General features: G+C 37.6%; 1 protein-coding gene across 1 annotated transcript in view; it reads left to right on the top strand.

Annotated features, from left to right (window-relative positions):
* Nucleotides 1–14,130, top strand: part of LOC139724633 (activating signal cointegrator 1 complex subunit 3-like) — a 15,648-nt gene extending 1,518 nt beyond the window's left edge. The window contains exons 2-14 of the mRNA XM_071635769.1: nucleotides 746–874; nucleotides 1,394–1,479; nucleotides 1,683–1,840; nucleotides 2,655–2,800; nucleotides 4,120–4,240; nucleotides 5,192–5,328; nucleotides 6,127–6,264; nucleotides 7,487–7,607; nucleotides 10,380–10,515; nucleotides 11,775–11,906; nucleotides 12,439–12,550; nucleotides 13,119–13,256; nucleotides 14,071–14,130. Of these exons, the coding sequence (XP_071491870.1) occupies nucleotides 746–874; nucleotides 1,394–1,479; nucleotides 1,683–1,840; nucleotides 2,655–2,800; nucleotides 4,120–4,240; nucleotides 5,192–5,328; nucleotides 6,127–6,264; nucleotides 7,487–7,607; nucleotides 10,380–10,515; nucleotides 11,775–11,906; nucleotides 12,439–12,550; nucleotides 13,119–13,256; nucleotides 14,071–14,130 (1,614 nt within the window). The remainder of the gene's footprint in view (nucleotides 1–745; nucleotides 875–1,393; nucleotides 1,480–1,682; nucleotides 1,841–2,654; nucleotides 2,801–4,119; nucleotides 4,241–5,191; nucleotides 5,329–6,126; nucleotides 6,265–7,486; nucleotides 7,608–10,379; nucleotides 10,516–11,774; nucleotides 11,907–12,438; nucleotides 12,551–13,118; nucleotides 13,257–14,070) is intronic.
* The last annotated feature ends 5,451 nt before the right edge of the window (nucleotides 14,131–19,581 follow it).

Here is a 19,581-nt window from a genome sequence, read left to right on the forward strand (position 1 = left end):
TTTGGAAACCGTGCCAGAAAGGAAGTCATGGAAAGCAGCAATTTAGTCATGGAAAAGTCATGGAAAAGTCATGGAATTCTGTTTTCAAATTTCTGTGGGAACCCTGCTCCAGCACTCCAGTGAGATCTGTAATTGTTGGTCAAGGGATGGAATAGCTTTGGTTGAGATGGGAATTCGGGTTTCTAACTTTTTTTTTGTGAGATAATGAGAATGCTATTAAATAAAGGGCTACAATTCTAGAAGTAATTCAAAACTCATTTGATGAAAATTTGTTGTGAAGGGGCTAAAATATCTGAAAAGAAGATGTCCTAATGAAAGGTGGGATCAACCTTTTATTAGGACCACTTTGTTTTAATTTTGTGTTTGGATGTCGGCCATTTCAAAACAGATTTTCATCAAGTAAAATTTGAATTCCTCCCTGAATTGTGTACTTTTGAGAATTTCTAAGTGGTTTCTAATTATCTCGCAAAAAAGGAAAAAAAAATGAATGCCCATCTCAACCAATATTAGCAAAATACTTATTCATACACCTAATTTAGTCCAAATCAATGTCCATCCTTGAGTGGGTATTTCTAAGAATCTGAAACAAGGTGGGGGGGGGGGGGTAAAGAGTCGACAGTCTTATCCTCTGCAATACATAATAGTGTTAACGTATTTGTGTGTGTGTGTGTGTGTGTGTGTAGATGTTCAATTACATAGGCTGTTTATGTTGTTTTGTGCGCCGACAATTCTTGTTGCTGTGTAGAACACCTTCCTCGGCCAAGTCTACACCAGCGACGGTAACGTACTGCTTGGCGCCCCGAGTTACTCTGGCAGAACTGTGGCGGCCGAACTCGCCATGCTCAGAGTGTTCGGGAAAGATCCAAAGTCCAAGGTAAGACAAGTGATTCTGCTGTCAACACCAGAAACGCAACTCGTTACTCTTCACACAAGTGGTATCCCTTACACTTGTCCTGTATTTATCCCTATTTTCATGTTTTAAACTTTCTCTCTGTTCTCATTATCACACCTCATGAGCTGGTGTATAACAACTGACGATATTAATATTTCTTTTTCTTTTGTCTATGTATTTCCGAAGTTGTACCTTTAAAAGTAGCAATATTAACGGCACTAGAGATTTCCAAAAACAAAAAAGCCCCCCCCCCCAAAAAAAAAAAAAAACAAAAACAAAAACAAAAACAAAACAAAACAAAAACAAAACAAAAACAAAACAAAACAAAACAAAACAAGACAACAACAACAACAACAACAACAACAACAACAACAACCACGCCGCTACACTTCGTACCCTCACCAGTCTGCGTTTTGGAACAAAATAAGATTTAATGGAAGTTCTTCCGAATTGTCATGTTTTATGTCTCTGCTTACTGTTTTATTACACATTGACATGCAGGTGGTTTACATCGCTCCTCTAGTGGCGATGGCTGTCAGACGGTTCACCGACTGGAAGTCTCGATTTGACAAAAAACTCAACAAAAGGTAACTATGAAACTTTGATATTATAGATGTAACATCTTGTCTCTTTCAACCCCCTGTATTACATAGTAATGGATCAACGTCCAAACGTTGTATTCTTCTATGGATTAAAATGTTTATTTGCGATAGCATTTTTGTTGGAAATGAAATAAAAATGAAATGAAATACTGGACTTGACTTTGTTTAATCGCGTTTTTCCTCATCAGAGTACGCATGTTGCATGGTGACGTCACCTCAGACGCAAGCTCCACCCAGATCGCTGACGTCACAGTGACGACAGCGGCGAATTGGGAAGCAGTAAGCCGCACGTGGAAGACTGTCAAGGATGTCTCACTCATCATCCTCGATGGTCTTCAGTTTCTCGGTATGACGCTTATTATTTCGTAACCATGGTAACACATTACATGCCTTTGGTTGATACCGTGCGCTAGCTGTTTATAGGGGTCGGTATTATATTCATGCCAGTTTTCAGGAAAGTATATTGCGAGGACCACATAATTTCTCTAAACTGTAAAATACTGGTGAAGTAGAATGTTTCTCACTTGATAAACCTACCTGATGTTCTTCAATTCCTAATAGGGCATAGAAATTTTCCAGAAAATTATATACTGCTTTCTCTAGTCAGTTACTGGAGTAGTTTTTTACTTTTTCTTAAAATGATGATGTCATACTTTTTTTTCAGGTATTTCTAGATGGCTCAAAATGGCAATGTAAAGATTAATACCAAATAAAACAAAAAGATGTGAAATTGTACATTCAGGATTTACGAGTTGATATTTTCCGTACTTTGAAAAAAAATACGAAAGGATAAAGCAGTGATAACACTAACGAGTACATGGTTATGTGCTCCAATACAGTAGAACGATATGTAGAAGAGATATGACATGTATGATGCATGGTCCGTCAAATTGTATTTATTTATTATATATTTATGACTTTGCTTGCAATGATTATATCTTTTATGGTATTCCTTCATAAATTTGTACAATTAGTCTTCGAGAAAATTCCTAATCAATGATAAGAGCATGGGGTCCATTGGTTAATACATCAGATATGAAATTATAGAATCATGTCGTCTAAAGCCTCGCTCATTGATTGTGATATATACATACACCGTATTCAGAATTACCACGGATATAAGACTCATACGAGTTTATTTCCATGCATTCATGTCGCAGGTGATGAGTGCGGTCCCATACTGGAGGCTATCGTTGCACGAGCCAAGCGGATGTCCCAGCACACTGGGCGTGCCGTGCGACTGGTTGGTCTGTCGGCTACAATGGCTAACGCCAAAGATGTTGCCCGGTGGCTAGAGGTGGACGATGTAAGTTTGTGTTCATTATGTAGGTCCCTATACAGCAAAAATTATGTTATAAAATATTTCAACCACCTACATCTGCAAAGAATTTTTCAATTTCAATTTTAATTTTGTTTTCGTATTTCTCGATGGAAAATAGATAATATATAACAAAATATAATAATACAGAATGTCCAGCTTGGATATATACAAAAAGAAATAGGGATACAAAAATAATACATAGCGGTCGATGTGTCATTTACAATCAAAGTAAAGAATGCAAAGAGAAATACGAAATGGGAAGAAATATAACCGAAACTTAGACTGGGTTAAAATATGATAATGTTTCTTATCTATCAACCCTGAATAAAACTTCGCTATGTCAGTATTGGTGTTAATAAATTACTTTTTGCAATGGGACTGTCTGAGACACACCTCTGTAAGTTTTGTTCCAGCTCCATATATGCACAGAAACAATCGAACATTTGTTTTGGGAATGCGATGTTACTCAAAGGTTCATTGCTCAAATACTAGAAGTGCTTTTATACTTGGTTCTACAGAAAACCCATAAGTGTTAAAACGTGGTTTATCTGTATGCAAAATATTTTACATTTTCCATAAGAAATGAAAACAAATTATTACATTTTAGCCAATTTTGTCAATTTTTAAAGCAAGCGAAGAAAACAGACGAATATAAGTCTGAAAAACTAAAGGGTTTGTATCTAATATCAATTGGAATCGTATTCATATTATTTAGACGTTTTGTAGCTGCCTGTCAATTTTGTATTATTTGTCTTTGTTTATTGTATGTGACATTTATTTTGAACCTGAATGTTTAAGTGAATAAAAATTCTTTGTTAAAAAAAGTTTGCGTTAATGATTATATCATAAAACACCTCGCTACAATTCAAAGGTACATTGTAGGTCTGCCACTACGGGGAAGTATTTCATTAATTTTATCATTATCATTATGGGGGGGGGCGGACGGAAGGGATTATGGGCTATAATATGATAACGTGACGTGGTCACTCGTTATACATCATGCAGTATCATGGCACGCATAACAAACATCAGGTGCTGCTAATAAACTAGGCTGTAGGTGACAGCAGGCCACAGGTAGGCAGCAAATCACTCATCTGTTCATGCGCTATATCTATTTGACTACGATGTGGATTTTTGCTAAAACAGATTGAAACCGCGCTTTGTAGTGTGGTTAAAACTAACTATTCCTTTGTCAGTGGTTAAGAAAACCATTAAGCAGATTACCTGTCAACTGTATACACGATGAGAGTGGAATCTTTAGACAGTGGAAATGACAATGTTAATTTGTTTTGATTTCCTCCAAGGACCACCTCTTCAACTTCCAAACCGTGCATCGACCTGTGAAACTGAAGCTCGACGTGGTAGGGTTCTCCGGGAAACTTTACCACATCCGGATGGCAACAATGAACAAACCCGTGTACAACGGTGAGGACATCAGAAACGGGAAAATTTTTTATAAGTTATCGGAAAATACAAACAGAAAGTTTTTGTATATTCGCCCACATGTATAGAAAAACACTGGATTACTTTGATCAGCGATCGTTCACTTGGCCAATTTGTTTCTTACTATTATTCCCATGTCTCAACTACATGCACGGCGATTTTAGAGCCTGGTCTCACATACACGAAGACTGGTCGCCGACCTTCAGCAACCAAAAATTTCCGGCGACCAAAAATGTCTGGGTACCAAAGCGAACTGGCGAACATCAATAACTAAATCGGCGACCAATCCCCCGAAATTTTGATCGGTGGCTGGTTTGCTGACTGATCATAACGATCGGTTGCCAACCAGTTGCCGATCATTATTTTTGCAAACCATTTGACGACCGAATGAAGAGCGCTTTGCGATCGTTTTGCGAACAGAGCAAAAAAAAAAAAGTGATGATAAATAGGCGATAGCGCGCAGAAAGGTTTGCAAATGGTCAGCAAATGGTTGGCGACGTCATGAAGACCATTGGAAATTGGCTGCCGATTGGGGTGATTTTCGTATGAAACTCGGCAGTAAGTTGGGTATAACTATGGACACAGACGCGTTCTGGAAACAAGTTTTCAGTATTGTTATTGCTGGTCGGCAACCACTGTAGAGGCTTATGGTCAGCTGTCAGTCTTTATTTGGTCGACATTTGGTAGGCAAATGGCTGCCGACCAAAAATTCCCATGGCAATACAAGGACTAGAAATTATATATTCAGTAAATAATATCGGAAAATACGAATAACGAACTCCAAAATATGGTAACCACTCTTAGAGATAATTCCTTTACATCATAAGAGAAGAGTTAAGGATCCTACAAGCAGCCAAAGTAACTCACAAAAAGAAACTGAAGGAAAGGTGGAAGAATTATTGAGGATATTCTGCACTCTGCTTCTTCCCTCAGCGATCAAGACCACGAAGAAGCGGGTACTGGTGTTTGTGTCATCCAGGAAACAGGCAACAGCCACCGCCTACGATCTCATCGCATTTCTCCGCCACGAGGAGGATCCACAAATGTGGTGCCGCTTGAAGAAAGAAGAGGTAATGTGGTATAATGGTATACTCGGTTTACAGAGATCAGGCATGATAATCAGCTGATAATGATGATGCAGAAGTGTCGTGGGCGAGTGGATAAGAGCACACTTCTCTGAGTCGGTTTGGGTTCGTTGGGTTCGTCGTTCGAGCCCAACGTATAGCTCGACACGTTTGCCCTTCAGCAAAGGCACAGTTTTCTCTTTTTCTCTTCTTTCTTTAAAACAACAGCAACAACAAGGCACTTTGTCCACATTGCTGCTCCTTACCCAGGAGTACACTAATGGGTACCCGGTAGGATGAGAATGTTTATGTTGTTTGATCAGCATGTGCTCGCCTGTAAAATGGCGACTGGCTGGAATGCTCCCCAGGGAGTGGAGATCGAGCACTCTCAGCGCTGGTTGGAAGTGCATGTAATGCGTCATGACTGTAGTGACCGGGGTAATAATAGTCTGTAAAGCGCATTGGGATTCTTAACAAGTCTAAAATGCGCTGTATAAAAACTAGCTATTATTATCATTCTTACACACCTCATTGTAATAACATTTCTTTGGATGGAAGCGCGAAGAGACATTATGGTTATGATTAATGCATTAAGGTGATACAAGATCTTCCTTGCACAACTTTGTGTCTCCTTTTTTCTACTATAGTATTCCATTCAATCCGAGTGCTTCACTCCTGGCAACACTTGGCACACATTTTCCATACTATCTCCGAAAGATGGAAGCTAATTTATATGTATCATATTGTTCCCATTGTACATCACTCTGTACATAAATGCTCACTTGTGTCGATTATTTCTTATAGGTTGATAACATGGCAGCCAGTGTGTCCGATAAGATCCTTCGTCTGGCGCTGTCCAACGGTGTGGGCGTGTACCATATGGGTCTTTCAACTGGTGACAGGGAAACTGTGGAGAAGCTGTATCGTGACAAGCACCTCAAGGTATAGATCACTTTGGGTTACTTCACTTTGGGTTAGTTTTGTTTGTAGAGTCCACCGATATTCTATTACCTTCGCCAAGGAAGGAGGTTATTTTTTTTTATCGGCGTTTGTTTGTTTGTTTGTTTGTTTGTGTGCAAAACAACTAAAAAAGTTGAGAACGGATTTGCATGAAACTTGCAGGGAAAGTTGATAATGACACAAGGAACAGACGCTTACATTTTGGTAGCGATCCGAGAAGTTTTATGAATTTTTAAAAGGATTTGCTATCTTTTGGCAGTAGGGTCAATGAACCTGGAAGTTCAAGCTGCGCGTATAATTTGAGATTTGTGATACTCGCTCTAAGCGCGTGCTCTGCTCAGGCGAGACTCCGCGTAGTATCGGTGGAAATGAGCTGCTTTGCGGAGGTCTGCGCTCTCGGAGTGCTTTTCTATTTAAATATGTTTTCACTTCACTCCATCTGACTTTTTCTGTTTACAAAGTTTCAAAGGAGATTTAGCAGCAAGAATTAAATATTCCTCCATGCACATGATAAATGTGAGCTTACTGATCAGTAAGAATTTGAGCTGAATCGCATTTTATGCTTCAACATAATCATAAATCCGGCAATATTGGACATCCAAACTGGCAATTAAAGATTTATCAAAGGTCGTCACTGGGCCTTGGCTCTTACATTGCTTCGGTAAAACCACCAATGCCTAGTGTGTTTGTGTGTTTATTTTTTGTGCTAAACGAATCATGAATCTGCGATTCTTCTTCATGAAAATAAAATTTTATACTTCCTTGAGGAAGTTTCAGTAATTCATGCATTCTTGAGACAAACAATGATTCCGTTCTTTACACAACACATCTTCACAGGGCGAGGGGCTTTAGAGTCATAAATCATTATAACCATGGATTTAATTTCTAGAGCCGTAACCTAAGGGTTTGAGTGTTGGATGACTAGCCTGTGTTTTTCCTTTTCAAAGTATTTTCCAACATGAATCCTATCTGGCTCTAGGGTTGAATCGACTGCAGTTTTTTTTATATTATTAATCAAGTTCCCCTAGACGTGTAAAATGATAATAGATTACAATAAGGCTGGACAATAAGTAAAAGTCTGATGTCCGATTTCAGTGGCCAATCACTATCTTTTCTGTTGAAATTTCGAAAGTGCATGAATTGCGTTTGTGAACTCGACCGTCTTTTTTTCACTATTTATACACGCCATTTTTGCTGTGAATAGGTGCTAGTGGCAACCAAGAACCTGGCGTGGTCTACAGATCTTCGAGCTCGTCTCGTCATCATCAAGGGGACCGAACAATACGACACCAGGGCCCAGCGATATGTGGATATGCCTGTCACTGGTAAGCAGGGCATCAGCCAAACATTATACAAATCAATGAAATCTTAAAACCTCAATGATAATATGAGCATGCAGTGATGATAATGATGATGACAATAACTAACATTATTAAGCTCCAGTCACATATACATGCCGGATCACGCTGGACTTCATCCCGGGTGATCCGGGGAGAGATCCGTGTATAGACGCCTTAGGCATCCCTGGAGGTCCATGTTAAGTCCGTGGACATCCGGGAAGGATCCGGGAAGATCCAAGATGTGTCTCTTATATTTTCTTTCCACAGACTTCTTATTCTCAAACGCACAATACAAGGCCTCTCTCGCAGTATCAATAGTTATTATCATGTTCAGAAGGGAAATCATTTTGTATTCATAATCTCCTATTGATATCATCTAGCATTTACCGATATGACTCCATGGTCGTACTTCTCGCTTGCCATTCGCAATTCATGGATTTCTCCTGGAAATGTAGGCGCAATGTTTCCATTGTAATAACATTCACTTTTTTGTTTATTTTTCATACTAGTTTTCTTCATAAGGGGAAGATATTTCTATGACATATTGCATTTTCAATTATGTTTTGCAAGGAGAATTAACATCAAATTTTAAACTATATTTTCTCCCAAACTTTGTGATATGCATTAATCGATTATATCATCAAAAATATACATTCAGTCTATAAAAACGGCACACAAGTCCAATTTACCTACCACAGCACAATTTTAGCATAAAAAAAATCATTTCCATTAGTTAATTTCTCTTAGTTGTTCAAGCCGATTGCTAATGATAAAACTTAATCTGTGAACAAAAACAGAAAAAAAGTATTATATACTATTAGAGAAGATAACGTCATACATACCCAATTTAATCAATGATAGAACTCTGTTGGTTGGTTGGCTGGTTGATTGGTGTAATGATTAATTTCTTGTATAGGCGCGTGAGCAATGGTTGTTTGATCCACGCACGTGCTTTTGTATGTTTTTTTTAATTGTTATTCCGGTATCCATTAATGGAGCATAATGCAAGGACAGCCACACTGGGAGGGATGATGTATAATGATTTGATTTGATTTGATTTGATTTGATTTATTTATTCTCTGTATGCCATTTTTTTTCAAATACATTAACTTTCTGCAATTTCATTAACAAAGTACAAAATACCGGTAGTATACTTTATACAATTTTCATCATTTTCATCAATTATGCAATACATCTGTAGTATAATTACATGAGAAACATGTTAATAATTTGCATGTCCTGCTCAAATTTCATATAATTCAAATAAGTCAAGCAAAGCGTGACCGTTTTTTTTATGCCTCCGCCACGAAGTGGTGCCGGAGGCATTATGTTTTCGGGTTGTCCGTCCGTCCGTCCGTCCTTCCGTCCGTCCGTAATGAATTTTGTGGACAAGGTAACTATCGAAACCTGTTGAGGTATCCTAATGAAACTTGGCATGTATGTGTATTAGGGGGTGAAGTTGTGCCTATCAACTTTTGGGTGCACATGCTCAAGGTCAAAGGTCAAAAGGTCAAGGTCAAATAAATAAAATTTCACTATTTCCACTATATCTATTGAATGCCTGAAGATATTTTCTTGAAACGTAGTGTACACATGTTTTGCCCAATTAAGATTCTCTGGTGAAAGTTTGGGTCATGAGGTCAAAGGTCAAAGGTCAAAAGGTCAGGGTCAAATACATAAAATTTCACTATTTCCACCATATCTATTGAATGCATAAAGAGATTTTCTTGAAACTTTGTGTATACATGTATTACCCAATTAAGATTCTCTGGTGAAAGTTTGGGTCATGAGGTCAAAGGTCAAAGGTCAAAAGGTCAGGGTCAAATACACAAAATTTCACTATTCCCACCATATCTATTGAATGCCTGAAGATATTTTCTTGAAACTTAGTGTATACATGTATTACCCAATTAAGATTCTCTGGTGAAAGTTTGGGTCATGAGGTCAAAGGTCAAAGGTCAAAAGGTCAAGTAAAAATATTAAAACTTCTTTTTTTTTCCTCGTACCTTGGAAAATTGTTCAAGGTATCTTCATGGAACATAGTATATACATGTACTGACTGGAAGTGATTATCTAGAGAATGTAGGGTTCATGGGGTCAAAGGTCAGGGGTCAAAGGTCAAGTGCAAGACTTCAAAATTTTACTATTACCCTCATATTTATGCAATGCCAGCAGGGTTATTTTTTTACACTTGGTGTATACGTGTGTAACCTAATAGAAATTCTCTGGAAAGTTTTTTTTTTTCTCTTTTTGCCTCAAAGGTCAAAAGGTCAAAGATCAAGTGAAAGTGCTGAACTAACTTTTTCCTCCATATCTCGGAAGTGGCTCAAGTTACCTTGAAACTTAGTACATATTATGCATGTTCTACCTGAAAGTAATTATCTTATGAATTTTAGGGTCAAGGGCCAGATGAAAATGGTAACAATTTACTATTCAATTCAGAAATTGCACTTTTTCTCCACACCTGTACCTTGAAAATTACTCAATGCCTAAATGTATGAATGGGTCAAAGTCAAGTTAAAGTCCTTAAATCCCTAGATACATGCTCTCCTATTCATCCAATTAAACCTACGTCAAGGAAGGTGAACATTCAACACATTTGTGACAAACTTGTCATTCCAATATTTTGCCAATTTTGTGAAAATGTAATCACACAGTGTCCACATGTACTATCTAGACCTATTGGGAAAATCATGCATTATGGCGGAGGCATACCAGTCGCCAAAGCGACATTTCTAGTTTCATATTTATTCGCAGACCTTCTGCAAATGATTGGCCGTGCTGGACGCAACAAGAAGGACGGTCGTGGTACAGCTCTGGTCCTGGTCCAGAATACGAAGAGAGGATTCTACAAAAAAGCTCTGCGGAATCCGGTCAATTTAGAGACTCGTTGGTGATTAGAAATGCCTCGTATAGTCTTACACATAATCTAAGGTTTCAAATACAATGGATTAAACAACACATTGACGAAAAGAGCAATAAATGATAATCAAATCATCATAACTAACACGTAGACCAAGCTTTCCTGAATCTAAAAGTAAAGTATATAGTTAAACCTCTACAGGAATAGACTCTTCTTTTTAGAATGGTTCAAAAGCATAAAAGGAAAATAAGAAATGATTTGAGAGTTAAAAAGCAATCGTAATGAAATAATTAGTAGACCTGGGCCCCGTTGCAAGAAAGTTGCAATCAAATGCAAATAATTGCTAATTTTGAAACAACCATTCTGGTTGGCTCAGGGTCTGCCCTATTAAGAAGACATGCATGCAACAATGATTTTGATTGGCCAGTGACAATCAGTTGCAAGTTGTGTTTAAACGCAAAGTTTCTAGCAACGGGGCCCAGGGCCCTGTTTTATGAAGAGTTAAAATTGATTATAAAGTTGATTTCAACTGTAAGTCTATGGCAACCTGTGTGGTAAGGAAATTTAGAATTGATTTTATCTTTTGATAAAATGGGGCCTAGGCTCTTTCTGGAAAAAATCATTAGGTGGCAAACCTTTTCTTATCACATTCGCCTTTCATGAATACTCTTTATATTACCTGCACACCTGCTGTAGTATTTTGTTTGTGTATTAACCGTAATTGTTCAGCCTACCAGATTCATAACAAGGAAGACATCTTAATTAGGATGCAGAACAGTTGCAATAACAACTCTACTGTGAAGGATACTAATATGAAATTAATAGCAATTAGATGATGTTGTATAAATGTGTACCAAAAATACGTCACTCGGGGAACCTGCGTCAAATTGTGTGAACTTTTTTGCTTTTGTCGAGGAAGAATTAGCAGATCCGAGGACCTTGGATTTCTGCGATATCATTTGTAATGCTGTTCTGTTTATTGCTGTTTTTGCTTTTGTTCCTCATGTTTTGCCCACGTCTAGCCATGTACATTGTGCCATTATCATACATGCATCCAGAAACACTGGTAGATTTCAATGACCTATATTGATTATGACGTTTTCACCCCTTCATCAACTCTGTATAGATATATAGGTGTATGTGTGTGCATATATATATATATATATATATATATATATATATATATATATATATATATGGGGGGGGGGGGGGGCTAGTCATTCTTTCCACCCGAGTATCTGGTGACTCGACTTTCCCCAGTATTTTCTCCTCGCTTTGATGCATTGCAGGCCAGTAACTAGCAAGACATTTTCTGAGTACGTCAACACAGAGATCGTAGAGGGAAACATCAAGACTGAGGGAGACGTGGGGACTTACATGAAGACAACTTTCATGTACACGAGATTGAGAGCGAACCCAAGGTATTGGAACAGATCAAAGCTTAAACATTTCGGTGATGTGTCACAACACGTATACGTAAATAACATTTCGGTTTCAACAGAATCTTTAATCATCTTATTTAAATTCTTTTTTCCCCATCTCCTATGTAAAAAGATATTGTCTTTGTCTATCATCTAATCCATTTTTTTATGGTATCTTCATAACTGAGCATCTCAAATCAATGAAATTTGGTACTTATGACTGACATTACATGATTTTTTTTTTACTGTCATAGAGCATTTTTCAGGTAATTTTGAGCATTTATATAATCCAATGCATGAAATCATTAATTATCTAATAGTAACGGTCCTACGATAAAGTCATCTAAAAAAGCACCCCCCATAAAAAGAGAGAAAAAAGAGAAATGTTTCTAAGAATCTGTAATAAATGAAGGCCTTCTGCTTGACCGGCGGAACTCTGCATAATCCTCTGGCGTCTGTCCATTGCATAGGTGTATTGATCTTTAAGCCCACATTGCCTTCATAATTTTTTTTTTTCGGTGTTCCCATGTAGCTACTATGGCGCCTCTGATTCAAGTGAGCAAGCTGCGGAGAAATTCATGGATGACATGGTAGACGCCATCCTGGGAGATTTGTCCGACATGGAATTCATCTGCAGACACAAGGTACCATGTACATGCTATTTCAAACTTCTATATGCCTCGTGGAAGTTGTTGCTCAGTTATATTCATAAAAAGAGCAGTGATATAACTGGCGTAATTTGATGGGCTTTCATTCATGTAATAATACAAAATAATGTCTTATACAAGGTATTTTTTGTGGGTGCACGTCACGAGACCGACACCCAGGAAACATTCAGTCCATGAGTTCGACACTAAGCAAACAAGGCCCACGAGACCGACACATTAAGCCCCTTGTAATAATGTCGAACTCATCACTCTCGTGGGCTGTTTTTGCCTAGTGTCGAACTCGTGGGCCTTACTTTGTCTAGTGTCGAAGTCCTGAGTTGTATGACTCATGGGCTGTATATGGACTTTTTTTTAGATGTCGTGGGCTGTATGGCTCGTGGTTGTCGGTCTCGTGGGATTACCTCTTTCTTTGCTCTGTTCCAAGCATCTCAATATGCCTTTCATTTGACAGAGATTTTTATTTCTTGTTTCTTTGTTGTTGTTTTTTCGGCATACAAACCTGCCTCCGCGTTACCCCAAATTTTTGTCTTTCGAAATTCTTCAGGATGAGGATCGCTCTGTCTCTGCGCTGCCCCTCGGGCGGATAGCGTCTCTGTATCACATACATCATGACACCATTATGATGATCAGGGATCAATTCAAACCAAACAGTTCCGTCCGCGACATTCTCACCGTTATCTCGGTAAATAACTATGTCGAAGTTAATTGTATTAGTTTTTTTCTCTCTCTCTCTTTGGAGATTCTTGGTGATACGGAAGGATGAACAGCAAATGAATGTGCGACGTGATTCTATAAAACAATGAGGTCTTTTTTCTAGGCATTTTTCTATCAGTAAAAATGGTATTTAAGTAAACGTTTATACACATATTATATTTATGAGAATTGCCATGTTCGTCGGGCAGTCTGTATAAATAGCTAAAGGCACTGCTCATAAATGTTTCCAGTTTGACAAATCTGAGCTGCATCATGGTCTTTAATGCTGTATACCAGAATCTCCGTTGTGTGAATATGAAGCTATGAAAAAGAAATAAAGTTGCAAATAAATAGTGAATATGCTCCAAAACAATATTATTTGATATCATTGAGTGACCGGATTTATCACATTATTCGATATTCCCCATTGACAGTATTGCTAGAATAAACCAATCTGTGAATGGAGTAGCAGCATTATAATATCAGTTTTTTATATTGACAGTATTCTCGTGAAATTACAGTACTGTATGCGAAAGTTTCCTTTTTTCCCTTTTAGTCAAAATCGAATAGATTCCCCCTTGTATTCACAGGATGTGTTACACACGTTAAACTGTACGCTTATAACAATATCTTTAAACAACTCTAATATTGACCTCTTCATCATCCAGAAAACCTATGAAGCGATGAATAATATGTAATTACAAATCCTTGCAAAGTCCACGCATTTCATCCACTATTTTATGCCGGTTGTGTGGATATGAAGTTTTGTTGTTTAAACCAGCCGTTTCATGTTTTCTGTACAGAAATCCATCGAATTCTCCTCGCTACCGGTGTCATTTGGAGAAGAAAACATGAACTGGTAATACACAAGATTACTTCAGACTTGCTTGAAAAGATTATATAACAACTCAACTTGCTGACTTGAAATTATGACTTTTTACATGATGTTGATACACTTGCGTTGATATCTTCGTACCCTTATAGGGATACCTACCCAGATATACACAAAATGAGGGTTTCGGTCAATTCGGGGGGGGGGGGGGGGGCATATAGATGACAGAAAATGATCGCTTTGAAATGCTGTTAACAGCGCCTGGTATAATAGGCCGGGGGAAACCTAATGACATCCTCGAAAATTGATTGAAAACAATACTTGAATGTTTTGACCACATACCATTGTAAATGTTTGTCGAAGTATCATAAACACATTATCATCAATCCAAAGCATTGTGGGCATCGGGGTTCCCTCAATTTTGTATCGTTTGCAGTTTGCTCACAACGAAAGTATGTTTCTATGGGAGAAGTTAGAAAACATTCTGCCTGTAGACAAACATTGCAAATATTCAGTTGGTACGTCATCATGGTCATCCAACCACTGACTATTATTTGACTTGGCAATATACGATATAGTATGAACAAAATTATTACTTTTTACTTACTTGGCAAATGTGCTCCTTCTTCTGTTTAAGTTTGATGTACGCGACGGTCCAGTTGCAGACTTTGTTTATGTTGTTGTTGTGCATTTGTTGAATCCTTTTAAGAGATCGTTTGTTCTTTTTGTTCACAAACTTAAATGTGCAATATGAGGACTTTGTCTCAGGAGGTGCGTTACCCAATCGACGCGCCCAGTACGGATTTCGCCAGTCCCCACACCAAGGCTAACCTCCTTCTTCAGGCGCACATTGGTCGGCTGGCCCTGCCGTGCACGGATTACGAGTCGGACGCGAAAAGTGTGCTAGAACATTCCGATAGGATTCTAAAGGTAAAAATGACCAAACTCCTTAAGGTGTTTCACCTGTCAACTTGGTTTTTATTCAGCGGAGCAGCTCCTCTACTGAAATTCTTGTTTCAGAGCTAGGGAAATGGCGAAATGGCGTGGAAGTAGAGCTAGAGCAGAGGAGGAGAATGTGAAAAAAAACAGAGCGGGTGGAATGATGTTATGGTTGTGACATCCGCCATCGTTTGTTTATTCGTTTGGTTGTTTGCACAAAATCGTATCATACAGAGGACAAACGCTCCCATTACTAGCGCCTGACGAAAGCTCCTGACGAAGGGCCCGGTGTAATGTGCGTGATGCATTCATGAGAGAACAAACAAACAAACAAACAAACAAACAAACAAACCACAGCTTATCTTTACACAAATTGATGAATGACGTAAATGTGTTCGGACTGAGATACCATCTGGTATTATGATTACTACTTCCTGTCACTTATAGGCACTGGTGGAAATCGCAGACCTGTGGAAATGGTATCAGACAGCCATGAATGTTATGTACCTCACCCAAGCTGTCGTCCAGGCACAGTGGAGTAGCGAGAATTCTCTTCTCACTTTACCCAATGTCTTCCAATCCGTGCTTCCCTTCTTCGTGTGGCATCACAGGTGCAAATACATTTACCTTTTTTTTTGTCCGGATTATAAAGATCATTCAAACATGTTTTACTGCACCTATCCTTTACAAGACATACTTGTGTGTCGAAGCCTCTGTTGCTATAAATCTAGACACTGCGTCCCATTTCAAATTGCTATTTGATATACACACTAGCCCGAAGTATGCATTTTGCTCTCGATTATCTCTTAATCGCGTGTATACGTGTTTGATAACACGTGTTTGGTAACCGTTAAGCTGTATTAAAAAAACAAAACACACACACACACACACACAAAAGCAACCTGGCCTCAAACCGAATGGACTATTTTCAAGAAGTCTATTCTATTTGTACTTGCAAAATGGGAGGCGGCGTAATTAGCAGTTATGTTGTTGTTGTTTTATAGAAAGAAAAAAAGAGACAGAAAAATGGGGCCCTATACAAATAATTTGCCCCAGACAGCACTTAACATAAAACAGACATTATAAATCTTAGAAAAATATAAACAAGATTATCAAATATATAATGTATGTACCAAGTCTCCACGAGGGAACTCATATTGTCTCCACAAAGGAGCTCATTAAGTCTCCACGGGGGAGCTCATATTGTCTCCACAAAGGAGCTATGTCTCTATATCTTAGACGTCAGATGAAGACAGATATGTTTCGCAGTCGTTTTAATACAAACTTCAACAGTGTTTTCGTAGGTCACGGACGTTTTACACGATTCAGTGTGGCCAGCTGCACGAAGATATTCACTAGTCAGCAGATTCAATTTTCAATGTCAATTTCAATTTCATCTTTCAACAAAAACATATTATAGACATCACTTTTTGGTAACAGAAAATTAGGTGTGTAAAAATATGCAAGACGAAAGAGTGTACATAGTAGAACTTTATGATAATCATACAGCGTCATAAAACTCAAGTGATCAGAGGGAAGTAAACAATATGCAAAATTCGACAAATGGAGGGACCTATACTAAAAAGACAAAGCTTGTAGGACGTGGGCCCCTCAATCTGACATTGTACACTATAGTCCATGATCGAAGTGATGTGACGTAATGTGACGGGACAACGTTTATGTTAACCTGGTCAAGAGCCTAGGTGCCAACTTTTTTATTTGTTTATTTTTGTTTTGCATATCAATAGGGGCAGTGACGAATGTGACGAATCCTTGGTCAAAGAAGAGATCAAAACAGTGAGAGAGCTCGTTTCAGTCTGCAGTGGTGACAAGAGCGTCCTCAACGCCATGCTCAAGGAAAGGCTAAGCAAGAAACAGGTTGATGAGGTACAGCGGCAGAATATAACTGATTTGTAAATATTTTGTGAAAGTCATTCCATGTTTAAGTAAATCTATGAATTAATAGACTGAACCATTGAATACATTGAATCTGACATTAGATCAGAAGGTCATTCGCTTTTAAAGTTTCATGCCTTTTACAACCACACATGCAAATTAGATGAGGTGATTTTAAAGGGATAGTGTAGTATTGGTTGAGGTGAGGATTCAGCTTTTAACGTTTTGCGAAATACTTAGAAACTGTTCTATGTTTGTTAGATAGCATACAGTTGTAAGTAGAAGTGAAATTTTATTCAATGAAAATCAGTTTAGAAATGACTGAGATACCCCAATACAAGGTAAAAAAGAGATCTAATAAAAGTCGTGGCCTGTCGCATTTTATTGGGATCACTTTATTTGGATGTCTCAGCCATTTCAAAGCCAATTTTCATCAAATAAACTATGAATATCTTTAAGAATTACATATTCTTTCATATTTCATATGAGGTTTCTCATTATCTCACAAACACACACACACACACACACACACACACACACACACACACACTAACACACACAAGTTGGAAACTTGCAGCCTCATCAAACCAAAACTGTATCATTTCAATCATGGCCTCACAAGCCTTTCATCAGTTCACAAACCAATCGCCTCTAAGTCTTCTCTCTTGTTTCGACTCCTAGTGTAAATATCAAAGCTTATCCTTCCATACAAATTAACATAAGGCTAGAGAACACTACTTACCTGTAAGGGGGTTTATGTATATGCGTAATCGCTGCAGAACGTGGTTATGATGTAATACATGATATAATATAATATGATATGATATGATATAATATGATATGATATGATATGATACAATATAATATAGTATAATATATAATATAATATAATATGATATAATATAATGTATATATTATAATGTCATATAATACAGTACAATATAATGTCATACTATATTGTGATTAAAAAAACTTATCATCTTTAATGTGAACGCCAATTACAAACATAAAAGTTATCTGCCGTGTAATTCGCATAAATTCATCATGTTTTTGCCACAGAAATCTTTAAATATTTTTCTTGTCTTATTTCCCGTTTGTATATGATTCAGTTTATTTCCGTAAAACCAATTAGTCAACATCATAAAGAAATATCACTTTAAGGGAAGTGATTTTTCTGTTTACAAAGACATTTTTATTTAATGTAAGCCAAAGGGCTTTGTGTTAACTGTCGGGGAAAACATTCAAGCACTATCTTCTATATAATAGACATATCTATTCAATGAATTTGTTTGTGGACAAACACCCTCAATAAAATAGACCATAATTCCGCATCTAAGGAATGGACAGGAAACACTACAAAGCTAAAACAGACAATATTTAGGGTTTCATTCTTATCAAAAGGTTTCTAAAAATGTTCTATTCTTTACTAGCACTAGCTATCACAGTTTTCGATGAATTATGATGATAAAATCATGAATTTCGAGACCTCAGATATCAAATATACCTTTGAAAAAAGTAAACTGTGCTCTTGATTGTTTAATTGTTTTTCTTTCCTAGTGAAAATAAAACAATAATTCCACATATTATACGTGAACCCTTCCAAAACATATAGTGTTGTCGAATAAAGTTATTTTTGTTATAAGTATATAAGATACACACACATATTTATATCGTTATTATCATTATCATTCTGATGAAAATTAGGAAATGTTGATGGCAAATCATTCTCTATGATCGTGGAATTAAATCCGAGGGCATGCTTACTGCATGCCTAGAGACAAGGCATTATGCTACTTCTGCTGTATGAAATCGTCTTGACACTCCACAAATAAGAGGATAGAACTTAAATCTTAATTAGTCCATGTAGTCTGAGCGGGGGGGGGGGGGGGGGTGGAATTCCTCGTGGGTGTCATTGGTTATATCAATGTTTTTATTCAAGCGACCACTCGTTGCATCGTTTCAAACTTGATTTATTCGTACTGTGTTTGGTTCAGTAGTGTGTTTTTTCCCCTTTCGTCGCTCTCTGTACTCAAAATCAACATTATTGCTAAAGTTTGATGTACAATTGCATTTCTCAAAAGAATATGATTTTATTCACGTCATAAACTTTTCTTCTTCTTCTTTTTTTTTTTTGGAAAAAAATGATATCTTCAAACAAACACAGATGTGGAACGTTGTCGAGAAGCTACCTGTAGTACAGGTTGACTTGGAGCTACGGCCATGGTCGCAAGATGCTTCTACTGATGATGTTCAACCAGAGGCTGATCTACTGCAGAGGAGTAAGTAGCTACAGACAGACAGACAGACTGACAGACAGACACGCACACACACACGCACATACACTTTTTATAGTATTCTTAATTTGAGTGTCGTTCGATATCAGCATCATATTATACATAGTTTTACGCACCTTATTTTCTGTTACCAAAAAATGATGTCTTTATCTGTTTATCGAAAAATGAAATAATTAATTGAATTTGAAATTGAAATTGAACAATTATGAAACAAAAAAAAATGGCAGCTTGTTTTCCAGTCGATGCTGCTTAAATCACTTAAATCAGTGCATGCAGCGGATATTTATACACGCACATAAAGACACTCACCTGCACACACATCACATACAAACACACACACACACAACTCTGTA

The sequence above is a fragment of the Diadema antillarum genome, unplaced genomic scaffold (assembly GCF_040938485.1).
Source record: "Diadema antillarum isolate AM-2024a unplaced genomic scaffold, OU_Dant_1.0 scf00000015, whole genome shotgun sequence".
In the NCBI taxonomy this organism is placed as follows: Eukaryota; Metazoa; Echinodermata; class Echinoidea; order Diadematoida; family Diadematidae; genus Diadema; species Diadema antillarum.